General features: G+C 45.9%; 1 protein-coding gene across 3 annotated transcripts in view; it reads left to right on the top strand.

Annotated features, from left to right (window-relative positions):
* Positions 1 to 12786, top strand: part of DPYSL3 (dihydropyrimidinase like 3) — a 114423-nt gene that overhangs the window by 47240 nt on the left and 54397 nt on the right. Inside the window, exon 1 of one of the 3 annotated variants that reach the window (XM_067732165.1) lies at positions 630 to 822. The exons of the other annotated variants lie outside the window; for them this stretch is intronic. Coding sequence (XP_067588266.1) covers positions 784 to 822 — 39 coding nt within the window. The 5' untranslated portion in view covers positions 630 to 783. Of the gene's footprint in view, positions 1 to 629; positions 823 to 12786 lie in introns of those variants that run through there. 3 annotated transcript variants of the gene reach the window in all.

Genomic DNA, 12786 nt, shown 5'->3' with positions numbered 1-12786 from the left:
CAGTTCTCGGCTTTCTAAGGGGTCGCGGCGGCTGTTTGCACCCAGCGACCAGCAGAGGCGGCGCTCGGCCTCCGCGATAACAAAGGCAGCTGCCGTCGCATCCAGCCCGCGCGGTGGCGAAGGAGAGCGGGTTCCGGGAGGGAAGTCCAGAGCCCTCTCCTTTCTGAAACCAGGGTGGGGAAGGTGGGGAATCGGACCACGGGCAAGTCGGAGGCGTGGGCGCTTTCCCGGGCTGCGGCGGGGCCAGGAGGGCTACGCTGGTGCCTCTCTGCCGCCGACACCAGGGACTGCAGCATCCCCGCCCCGAACAGTCCCTCGCGCCCCCTGGTGGCGGTGGAGCAGGCTGGCTCCGCTGCACTCGCAAGTCACCAGAAAAAAAAAGGAAGAAAAAGTGGGTGAGGCAGATGCAAGGAGGAAAATCAATAGGGATAAGAGAGAAGAGGGAGGAGTCGCGGATCAGCCATTCTTGTCTTACGGGGTCCCAGCTGGCACCGCAAAAGAAAGGAAAAAAAAAAAAAAAAAGCCCGGGCGTGAACGCGAGTGGAGGAGGGTGTGTGTGGGGGGGTCGGGGGTGAAAGGGGGACCGGGGAGATTTACTATTGTCTCTGGCAGCCGCCGCGGGAGCCGGGGAGGGGGGCGGAGGCGAGAGGAGGAGGCGGCGGCCGCGGCCAGCGCACCATTCGCTCCACCTGATCTTGGGGCGCTGTGCGCTGAGGAAGGCGCGGGCGAGCAGGAGTAGAAGAAGGAGGCAGGGAGGCAGCTGCTGCAGCCACCGCCGCCACCATGTCCTACCAAGGCAAAAAGAACATCCCGCGGATCACGGTGAGTCGGACGCCCGGACTCCGCCGTGGCTTGCTCGCTCCTGGCCGGCTGCACCGCGGATGGGGGCGGCTTGGATCCCGCCGGCTTCCCTGGGCTGGTACCCGGGGAGGGACGGGGGCCCGGGGCCGGGGCGGGGGGGTGGTGTGTGGAGAGCGGTGGTCAGTCCGGCCGGCGCGGCGGGGCGCCACCCAGACGGAGCGACCCTGGGATTTGGGGAAAACCAAACAAAGAGGAAACCCAAACAGTGGCGTGGAGAACTTTGGATTATTTATCTTCCTTCCCCACCACCCCGTAGTTTCCAAATAACACAGGGGTCTCGGCCCTCCCTGGACCTCCGCGCCGCCTGGGTCGTCAGTGTGTGCTGCCCCAGGCGAGGTATGTTTTTTGTAGAAGGTTCCTTTTGGCGGGGCGGGGTATGGAGAGATGACACCTTTCCCCAGGGGTACTTGGTAGCCCGACCGCGCCCCTCTCTGAGCTCCAGCCCCGTGGCTCCCCGCCCCCACCCCCCTACCCTACCACCCCGCGACGGTGATGGGATGCCTGGACATCCGTCTTCACCTTGGCCACTCCTTGCTTGTATTCACCCCAGTTCATATTTCGGTGCATCATACTCGGACTCGACAGCTAACGTGGCTGTAGTGAGAATGACCAACTTTTTTTTGCCCTTGATGCCTTTACATTTTTCCTGTCATTTCTCCCCCTCATCCCAAGAAAAGGCTGAGTTTTTAGAGCAGATTTTAGTTTGCGGTGGCAGCGCACGCTGTGTGCATGCCGTGTCCAACTGCCATTGTGTGCAAAGCCGAGCCGGCCGGCGGGTGTCAGATGCGCTGGGCGAGCGTCTAGGGCGGGGTGGAGAGGAGATGTGCCATAATCAGGTACAGAAGCCTCATCTTCGCTGGCATCCAGCAAGCAGCTCTCGCGACAGAATACCGCTCCCTGCTGCGGGATTCCTCCAGGTTGCGCTGAAATGACGCCTCGAATGGAAGGGACATACGACAGGCTGGAATGGGCATTTTCAAAAAGGGGGCAAGACAAAAACAACAGAACACCCACTGTCATTTGTTAGTTGAGCACGAAGCAGTGCGGTTGTGCTTTGTCTGTAGTGAATGGTGTGTGTGTGTGTGTGTGTGTGTGTGTGTGTGTGTGTGTGTAGTGGGGGAATGGGTGGCTACTCCATCTTTGCAAGACGAACAAAGGAAGTGATCAGCTGGCCCCTGGGAGGCTCTGCAGCTGCCCTAGGGCACTGCTGTACCTGCTACTGTAGTTCATTTGCCGGGATCCACTAGGTTTTGCTGTGGGCATGAGTGTCTTTGCACTTGCTGGGTTAGGCTTGGAGCAACCTGACTGCAGTGCAGGACCTTCCCCTCTGCAGGCAGGAGGAAGCTGTTCTTGCCTCTAGTGCACTTTATTGTCAAGTGGTTTATTTCTATGGCAGTACCCTACCTTTTTCATGCACCTGAGCTTCACCGGACACAAGCGTGCCCCACCCCTACCTGCTGTCCACTTGCTCCTAGGGAAGCAACACTCCCCAGGGGGATAGAGTTGGGATGGGTAGGGATCCTTTTGCCAGGTAGAGGCGTTGGGTTTAAGCCCATCCTCCTTGACCACTGCCTGATATCACTGACTTCACATTATTGTAAAAGCATAGTGAGTCTTTTATAATACACAGTATTTTCTCAGTGCCAGTTGTCTTTGCAAAGAGCTGTGGATGGTATTATTTTTTTTAAAAGCTGATTGAGACAAAAGCTTAATTTTTATACTTATTTCTCTAACTCAGGAGAGATGAGCCTCAGCTCTCATGCTATGATGTGTGGAAGTTATGTTGCATACATACCACTTGCTTTATATCCAGTGTGCATTTGCCAGTTCTCCTGTTTGGGATAAGCAGAGAACAGATTATATTTTTCTTCCCAGTCTGAAGACTGCAATGGTTCTTCTTATGGATTCAGCCTATGCTGTGGCATTGAGAGCCATGCCCATTCTTCTAGGTATCACTTAAGCCACCTTTAAGGAAAGATACAGAAATTTAGCCCATATGATAACAGCCTTAGAAGCCCCTGTAAGTGTGGCTGGGCCCTAGTCCCAGGGCCAGGTTTGCAGGGGGCTCCCTTTTGTTCCCACTTGAATGGTCTTCCCTGGGGTGCATCCTTCATTTTCAGTGCTGCTTCCATCCTTTCTCTGCGTGTGGGGCGTGGTGCTGCATAGCAGCCTCTGCCTTGAAGCTGAGGCTGTGCCTTCGGCAGCTGTGACGGGAATGGACGGTGGCTGTGAATTTCTTCCAGCCGGCCTGACTTGCATTCATTGTTGAGAGGGGTATGGGCTGGGGAGAGGCAGAGGGACATGGCAGGATGGGAGTGTGGGTCCTTGGGGGCAAGGAATCCATTTGTTGATTTTTCTCATGCTTTGTTTTTGTATTTCCTTGAACAAGAATTCTATTTTAGAACAGAACAGTGTTTTAATTTTTGTACATTTGCAGGTCCATAGATGATTACGGTTATCTGCATACTACCAGGGGTGAGATACCCTTCCTAGGTATAGCTAAAAACATAAAAATACGGACACAGGTCTATATATACAGAAAATATGATTAAAGATCTAAATAGAACATATGTCTCCTGCTGTCAATTCTAGTCCGTTTTTTAAAATGGTAAGATTATGGAATTTGAGATAAGTTTCCTATCCTCTCTCTATTCCGGTCTGTGAACTGCCCCACCCAGTAGCTGGAATGTCACTGTAATCTGGGGACCGATGGGGGCAGTCTTTCTTGCTGAGTACCTTTGCCTCACAGGCACAATTTGGGGGACACAGTAAGGTTTTGTTTGCTTATCTTCTGCTTTTCCTTCTACCTCTTTTTGCTGCCCTCCTGAGAGCAAAGCCTTCCTACTACCCTGTGTTTATTGGTTTCTCTGTCGCTGGTAGAATTGGCTGGGGCTTTCCCTGGGAGTAGCTCAGGCCTCAGATCTTATTGTTCTCAGGTCACCTACCTGAGTAATCTGCATGTCCTTACCCCAACACTAGCCCTTGCTTCTAAATGGCAGAGACAGCAGTTTGGGTGGCCCAGCCAATCAGAGCAGGGACCTGGTATTGTCATCCACCTCTGTCTCCTCTCACACAGTGCATGGCACATAGATGCCTAGTGATGATTGGTTAAATCAATAAATGAATTAAAAATGGTTCCTACTAAGAACAGCTCACACCTACTGAGTGTTTATTTTGTGTCAAGTATTGTGCCTTATGTGCATTGTTTCATTTAATCCCTCAAATCAACACTGTCTGAGAGGTACTAGAGTTATCTCTATTGTATAGATTCTTTGCTTCTGCCCGGGGTCATAGATATAATAAGTGTTCGAGGCAGGACTCAAGCCTCCACACCTGATGGAAATTAAAGTGCATGTCCCTCACCACCGCACTGGTCTTGGTGGCTCTGCCCATACCATCACTATTATGTGGTGTTAGTAGGGCAAATGGTTTAGATCCTATAACGTGGTCTCTCTTACTTTTTACATTGAATAAATGTAAACTTGGGGGATGGTAGCTGACCATCTCAATTCTGCAGGTAGAAAGTTTGGCAAGTCATTGTATTCTTCTGAGATAAGCTACAACTTGAAGCTGACTGCAAGAGTGGGTGGAGATCTAACACTTAGGCTCCAGTGCTTTACATGTATTCTCTTAGCAGGGTCTCTGCAAAAGCCCATTTTACAGTTCAGGAAATTGAGACCTAGATCGATGAAGTCAGTTATCCAGAGTTGCACACTGAGGATTTGAGGCAAAGCTGGAAATCCAACACAAGTCTTGTCTGACTTCACAGCCTCAGCTGCTTCCCAGAGGTACCTGCAGTGGAAAATTTGAAAGCTGTGGATAAGGAGCTCCAGAATTCCCCCTAGGAGACAAATCACCGAGAACTGGCTTTTGGCAAATACCAGTTGGAGTTCTGTAAATACTATCTTGCAGCTCATGCATTTCTGCCACACTGAAAGTTGGGGTGTATGTGTGTGATGTTTAGGATTGCTGGAAGACACCATCCTCTGTCCAGAACACGACCTGGAGAGTTTGGTCTTAGGGTATGTAGTCAGGGCGCTGTGATCTCATTTGAAGGGTGTGATTGTGAGCATTGTGGGTGCCATGGGAATTTTTCACTTGGGAGGAGAAGTAAAGGAGCTATGTGAACTGGAGGAAAAACCCAGATCTCTGAACTGGGGGCCTTGAACTAGACTAGAACCTGGGGAAGGGACAGTGCAACTCCTTCCGTGGACCTGTGCCTTCCTTTTGCTTCAGTAGGTGTCACTTTGGATCGGGAGCAGATATTAGGAGATGGAGGTTCAGAGTTTGGGAGACCAAAAGAAGAGGTGTCACCCAAAGCCAGCTTGATCTGTGTAAGGCATCTTGGAAGGGAAATTCCAGAGAAAAGACAGAGGAAAAATATCAAAGACTTAGGAATGGGAAGCATCTTAGATATCTGATCGTAGAAACCTCAGCTCAAGCCCTGCCTGGGGTGTGTGTTTGTTACTTTATTTTTTGAACAGGTCTGTGGTGATTCGCAGCCAGGTTATTCCTCTTGCTCAAACACTAGCAAAATGCCTCAGGTGGATAAAGAGAGCTCTGACTATTAGTAGCTGTGACGGAGCCAGCTGGGCACTTGGGGGAATTCTGGAGGAATAGATTTCCTGAGAGGATTCAAGTCTGTGTAGTAGAACTGTCAGTTTATAAATAAAAATCCTCCCTCATTATCTCACCGGGATGTTGAAAGGCTCAGATGAAGGAGCGACTGTGGACCGTGGTCTCTGAACCCCGAACGTATGCAAGATAGGAAACTGATTTATTTATAAAGTCTTAACTACTTTGGAATGTGGAAATTAATAAAGGAGGACTTGACAAAGGTCTGAAGTAGGAAGAGGCTACTTAGGGGTCAATGTTTTAATACAAGTTTTCTAACCCAAACAAAAATTAACACAGTGTTATATAAAAACTCTGTTTTTTCCTGCTTAGTTATTTTACAGTGTTTCTCAGAATTATGCTTGTTTTTAATTTCTGACACGCTAACGAGGCCATTAGACTACCTTTGGACTTGGATACAGAGACTCTCCCTTAACCTAAAGAAAGGGCATTTTCCTTATTCAGTTGAACTATATTGCTTTTGGTCCTAATCAGCTTCTAGCCTAGACTGACCGCAGATTATGGATACCCTTTCTAGCAGTTTCTTCACAACTCACTGTTGAATGGCTTTTTCTCTGTCCTTTCTCCTTAGTTAGGGAGAAAAAAATGATTTGGAAAAGAACCAAGAAACTCTTCATATCCTAAAGGGCCCTCTCTTCTTTACCCATTGACATATTTCATAGAACTGTTTATGTTTGCTTATTATATTTGAAAAATCACAAAATGTTTACAACAGTTGGAATGCCTCCCTAGGAGGTAAATGTACCTCTCTTTGATTAAATCACTGCTTCTAATCCTAAAGGGACTGGAAATGTAAATATGCCATCACCTCCTGGAATGGATGCTAATCGGAGGACCGGACTGCGCCCTGGCCACACCCTCCTCAAATCAATGCTCTTCTTTACCTTTTCTCCTATTTTCTGTAGCCGGAGGGAAACAAATGAGAAGGACCCTGGACAACCCAGAGAGATAGGCTCCTCTGTTTTCAGACCCTTCTACTGTGAAATCTCCCTTTCATCAAATTCAATATGTATCTATTTCAATATATGAAATAGACCAAAAAAATAATTTGGTGGAATAGGGTGAGCCCCTCAACTTGGCCTCTTCTTTGGCCCTAGTCTGTATGTGGAGTCTAGTATAAAAATGACTTCTCTGGGGGAACATTTCTTCTGTTAACTAGATTACAGGGGACTCAGCGCTTGGAGTAAGGATAGTGGAGCTGTTATTTATCACTACCATTTATCGAGAGCCTTAGCGCAAATCACATGGGTCATCTCATTTGACTCATGACAGCTCCTGTAGCTATAATGGTTAACCATCATTCTGTGTTCTGGATAGAGGCTCAGAGAGATTAAGTAACTTGACAAAAGTCACACAGCTGCAAAAGTAAGATCCTGGCATTGATTCCTCCAGAGATGAGTTGGTTTCATAGGTAGGAAAGCAGCAATTCCATACTCACAGGTGACTGTCCCCACCCCCTTGCCGTCAGCTAGCCAGACCTGTTAGCTCAAAAAAGGGGGCCAGTGTTCACAGGGTGGAAGGGGTGGGAATGGTCAGGTCAAACCTTATCACATCACCACTGGAACGACTGAGCCCATGTCCTTCTAATAGTGGGTCGTGCATTGCTCTGCCAGCTGTCTGAGTTAGCTTCTGGCTCTTTTCCCCAGGAGCATGTGTGTGTTCAGGGTGGAAATGCAGATGCTGTTTTTCTGCCTTGCATAAGTGCAGATCTGGGCCCAAGGCCCCTTCTCACTCTCTGTCCCTGTCCTCTTCCCAGACATAGAACGAGCCAGGCTCTCTGTTCTCCTTCAGCCAGGCCGAGGAACAGAGGACACACCCAGCACTCTAAGCCAGATGGGGGAGCTCTGCTCGGGAATGGTCCAGGAACGAACGGGAACATCTGGAACTAAAGGGCACAATTCTCTTGGCTAAGTTAGTCCTTTTTCTATGGACGGGCTGGACAGTGAGTTATGAAGGATAAAATGAGATTTTATTTTTTAAGAGAGGGGTTCCTCTGACAGGTAGAGCAAAGGGGCCCTCTTGTTTGATGACACAGGGAAAGGAAGAGCGCCCTGGATGGAGTGTTGGCACATTGCGGTTCAGGCCTGCCCTTGCCTCTAATTTATGTGTGACTCTGGGCAAACCCCTTATTATCCCTCTCAGATTCTGCATCAGTCAAATGTGGGCATTGAACTAGATAATCCGCGAGTCCCTGCCAGTGCAAATGACCCTGTGAGCCTTTATTTTGTCTTCTATTTTCTCCTGAGATCATGGTCAGCCCTCTGTACTATGTTCCAAACTTGCAGAGAGGAGTTCTGATCCCTCCCCATAAGGGAAGAGAGAGCAGTGAGAAAATGGATGAGGGCAGTAGTTGTTGGCTTAAGCTCAGTGGGACCAGCCAACATCTGTGTTGGATATAAGGGTCTTTGGTTGTTTTTTACCCTGAAAATCCTAGCCTCTTTCTCATTCAGAGAGTAGACTTGGTTAATAGGCTCTGTGCAAGAGAGCAATGGAATAATGATGTTTGATAGGTTTTTTCCTTAGCAGAGCTTTAGTATTAAATGAGTATTATTAAAATAATACCACGATTCATTCGCTGGAACGTACAGTGTCTCTTCTGGATAAGGCTACCATTGATAATGGCACAAAGGCAGCAGTTGCCCCAAATCTAGACTGGTCAAACAAACAAGCAAACCAACAGGGAACAGCTCCGAGTCTATAGATGCTCCGCGAGCTCTTTTCACTTGCTTTTGCCAGTATTTGAAATGCGGTGGCTCCCGTGCAATGGAAATAACTTCCCCCCAAAGGCCAAATGCCGCCACGGATGCTCCGTGAGGTAGGGAGGCATTTTTGTTTTGCTGCCACTGAATCTCCGGCACGTAGCCTTTGGCTGGCACATAGTAAGCCCTCTGTAAACATTTGTTGAATGAATGGGTACATTTATTTAACATTTACCTTGCAGGAATAATTGCAAGCGAGAAAATGATCAGATGATCAGAACGTGTATACGTTTGGCTTCTACGTCATCCTGCCTTTCACTGACAACTTTCTAGAATATTCACTTTTAAGAGATAAGGCTTGGCTCTAAGAAACCAGCATGGGATCCCTGGGCGAAGAGAAACATGACAGCGCTTTAGCAGACCAGTCAGAGTTAACTGTAGTCCAGGACCTGACTGGGGCAGATGTGCCAGGGAGTCTGTCCATTGTTTGTACTTCTTCCTTCTCAGGCCTCCACTCCTCTCCTTCTTCCAAATTCTGCATCTGGCCTCATTTTCAGCCTCTTTCAGGGGCCTCCCTGGGTACTTCTTACTTGCAAACAGATTCATCGTTTCTCTTACTGCCAATGATTTAAAAGAGTTAATGGAGACCTTTATGTCCTCTTTCAAATAGAGAAAACTACATGACTGAACCAGGATCTAACAGAGATCTTAACTGATCTTCTGGGCTTTCTGCCTTTACCCAGAAACCACAAGTCATTCCAGTTGTTAGCAGCCAGTAGATAGCCTAGTACACATTTGCACAGCGAACTCCACCTTTCGGAAGGCTTGGCTAAGGCTTGGCTAAGTAGTTCCTTCTCATCTCAAGTAGTGTTGGCCATTTTAAAATGGAATGTTTTTGTGCTTGTGTGTGTGTTTTCCCAGAGATTTCCGGTCCCTCATCCTATTGCGTCTGTCAGCTTTCTCTGGGCTTGCAGCTATTCCTGTTATTAGCTTTTATTCTAAAATTCATTTTTGGTTTGAGGGATGGGGACAGTTAAAGCACATTTTACCAAACTCATTTCTGTCTGTAAACTATACAGTCGATGGTCTCAATACTCTAAGTGTAATAATACTCACTAGATCTTTTTAAGGGGAGCATCTATAAGGGAAGACAAAGGGGAGAATTAAATATATTCATGGAGCTTAAAAGATTGCATTTAAAGTACTATGTGTATTAAAATGTGTCTTATATAATTAATCATGTATAATAATACCTTTTTTCTGTTTTTGATTGAATATTTTATTGACCACCATCTCTTTGCCTAGCAATGTGATGCTTGTTGCAGAAGCATCTAAAATAATGATAAGAATTAACATGTATTTATCATTTATTAAGTACTTTTTTCCCCTTATCTCATGCAATCCTGAAAACCACTCAGTTAGGTAGTTGGCTTTCCAACTAGGTCTTCCCATTTTATTGATGAGGAAACTTCGAGAGATCAGGAAATTGGCCTACGATCACACAAGCCTTTCAGTGGTGGAACCAAACTTCATACTGACTCAGAACCACATTCTTAACCCCATTCTACGGTGCTACCTTAAATTCTACCTTCTTTTATCTTCTTGCACCTCTGGGGTCATGAGACATTGGTCCAAATTGGAGTTCACTTAAGTCCAGGGTTAAGTCCTCCTCCACACCTATTTCCAGTGGGGCATGAGGGTCAGGTTATGGCAGATGGGAAGCACAGCCTATGGGTGCCCTGGTCTGCATGGGGTTGGACTCGGGAGCCCTGCCTGGTTCAGGAAGCTCTCCTGCTTTCCCCTCGGAGCAGCCTTGCTTCCAGGAACGCCAGGAGCAGCTCCACACTGTTGTACTTTCAGAGCCAACTTGCCAGGGAGGTGCCTACCATGCCCAGCACCCAAGGCTATTTGAGTTGAATTAGCAAAAAATACCAGCAAGGGCTTCTTCTTCAGGTGGATTTGAATGCCACTTTCTCATCCTATATCCCACGCTGGCCTCCCCAGCTTTTTGAATAAATCCTAAGCAAGATTCTGCTGAGGTTTTGACTTGATGGGGCTTTGTAAAACTCATGGAATCAGAAGCTCCTTAAAGAATTTTTCAGTCTAGTCTCCCCTTACCCCTTACAGATGAGGAAACTGAAACCCAAGTCCCAATTTGAGACTGACTGAATTAGGGCTTTTTCAACTGTCTGGTTTACTGTAGGATACTGAAATTTACAAAGTGAGTAGGAATTTTTTTCCAATTACAAAAAAAAAAAAACAACCCAAAACCAAAAAAAAACCCACGATGGTTGTAGAAATATTTACCAAAAAAAAAAAAAATGAGGACAATAAAAATAGGCTACAGTGAAATCATTCAGTGATAGTCATTGTAAAGTTTGAGTATACCCATCTAAAATTTTTGGGCTTCCCTGGTGGCCCAGTGGTTGAGAGTCCGCCTGCCGATGCACGGGACGTGGGTTCGTGCCCCGATCCGGGAAGATCCCACATGCCGCGGAGCAGCTGGGCCTGTGAGCCGTGGCCGCTGAGCCTGCGCGTCCGGAGCCTGTGCTCCGCACTGGGAGAGGCCACAACAGTGAGAGGCTCGCGTACCGCAAAAAACACAAACAACAAAAATAATTAAAAAATAAAATAAAATTTTTTCTTCCTACGATATATGCTGTTTATTAAAATAGTATGGCATATTGTTCATGCTATTTTATGTCCCGCTTTTCATTCCATAATATATTATGACATCTTTCCATGTTTTAAATATTCTTTCATAGCATAATTTTATTCTTTTTTTAAATTGAAGTATAGTTGATTTACAATGTTGTGTTAATTTTTGCTGTACAGCAAAGTGGTTCAGTTATATATATATATATATATATTCTTTTTTATATTCTTTTCCATTATGGTTTATCACAGGATATCAAATATAGATCCCTGTGCTATACAATAGGACCTTTTTGTTTATACATCCTACATATAATAATTTGCATCTGCTAATCCCAAGCTCATAATCCACCCCTCCCCCACTCCCCCTCTGCTTGGCAAACACAAGTCTGTTCTCTATGTCGGTGAGTCTGTTTCTGTTTTGTAGATAGGTTCATTTGTGTCATATTTTAGATTCCATATATAAGTGATATCATATGGTATTTGTCTTTCTTTCTGACTTATTTCACAAAGTATGGTAATCTCTAAGTCCATCCATATTCCTGCAAATGGCATTATTTCATTCTTTTTTGTATGGCTAAGTAGTATTCCATGGTATATATATACCACATATTCTTTACCCATTCATCTGTCGATGGACATTTAGTTTGTTTCCGTATCTTGTGAATAGCGCTGCAATGAACATTGGGGTGCATGTATCATCTTGAATTACAGTTTTATCTAGGTATATGCCCAGGAGTGGGATTGCTGGATCACATGGCAACTCTGTTTTTACATATCATAATTTTAAATACATACATATTATCCCAGTGCTTCAGTTAATTCCATTTGGTTTGATTTTTTTGGTTGTTTCCGAGATCTTGGTAGTAACAGCAAAAATGAAATGGTGGGTGTGTTTTCAGTTACTGTTTTTTAGCTGAAGTTAAATTAAAAGCTACCCCAGGATGAGAAGTTGAGTAACGTGCCCACAGTTGCTCAGCTTGTGAGCATCAGACTCTGATTTGAGTCCTAGTATGTTTAATCTTAGTCTTATATTCTTGTCATCACTCCACTTGCTCCAGCAGTTTTGCCATTTTCCAGGGAAAACTCTGCTTTCCGTCTTTGTTTTCTCCTGCTCTCCAATGAGCAAATTTGTTCCTTCACCACCACCCTTGCTCGCCTCCCTGTCTTGCTGAGGCTGTTGACATTTGTGGAGGTACACAGTGTCTTAGGACCAAAAGCTGCACAGCTGGAGAGGAAATATGCCCATTCCTTTTCCCCCTCCCTCGCCTTAATGGCTTAACCTGTAAGCTTGGGAGCTGGTTTTAATTTCACATTTTCTGTGTGTATGTGCGTTTGTTTTTAAATTTTTTCCCCCTTAATTCTTTCAAGGAGACCTTTATTTGAAATCATACACTCTTTCCCTCCAAGCCAATCTGTGCCCCATATCTTGATGAGATTACTTTGTTTGGGGATATTGATAAATTCAGAATGGGGTTTCTGGTTTATCCAACTAAGTTGGTTTAAATTATGGCCTTACAGAGAGAAAGGGCTTTAAGCAACCTAAAACATTTTAAACCAATTGAATGTAATCCTCTGCTTCTAGAAAAATTCGTCCTAGGTTTATTCCATAAAGAAGGCATGTTTTTGTTTTGTTTTGTTGTGCTTTGATTCCAGTTATTTCATTGCATGCTCTATCTCAGATTCCTTGCTGTGAGAATCCAACCTAGCTTTGCTCAGTTAAGGGCAGGAAGAGAAATAAGCGATCCATTATTGCAACCCTCTCATTTTAACGATTAAGAAAAAGTGGGCCAAAGAGGGAAGATAATTTGCCAAAGGTCACACAGCAAAATAGTTTTTAAGAACATGAGGCAAAGGACTCATTTCCCTTGCTCTGGCTCAGTGCTTTTCTCACAATTTTTTTCCCCCCCGGGGGGAAAATGTGAGGGGGTGGGTG

This window comes from Pseudorca crassidens, chromosome 3 (assembly GCF_039906515.1).
Source record: "Pseudorca crassidens isolate mPseCra1 chromosome 3, mPseCra1.hap1, whole genome shotgun sequence".
Lineage (NCBI taxonomy): Eukaryota > Metazoa > Chordata > Mammalia > Artiodactyla > Delphinidae > Pseudorca > Pseudorca crassidens.
The sequence above is the reverse complement of the archived record's forward strand: the minus strand, read 5'-3'. Positions and strand labels throughout refer to the sequence as shown.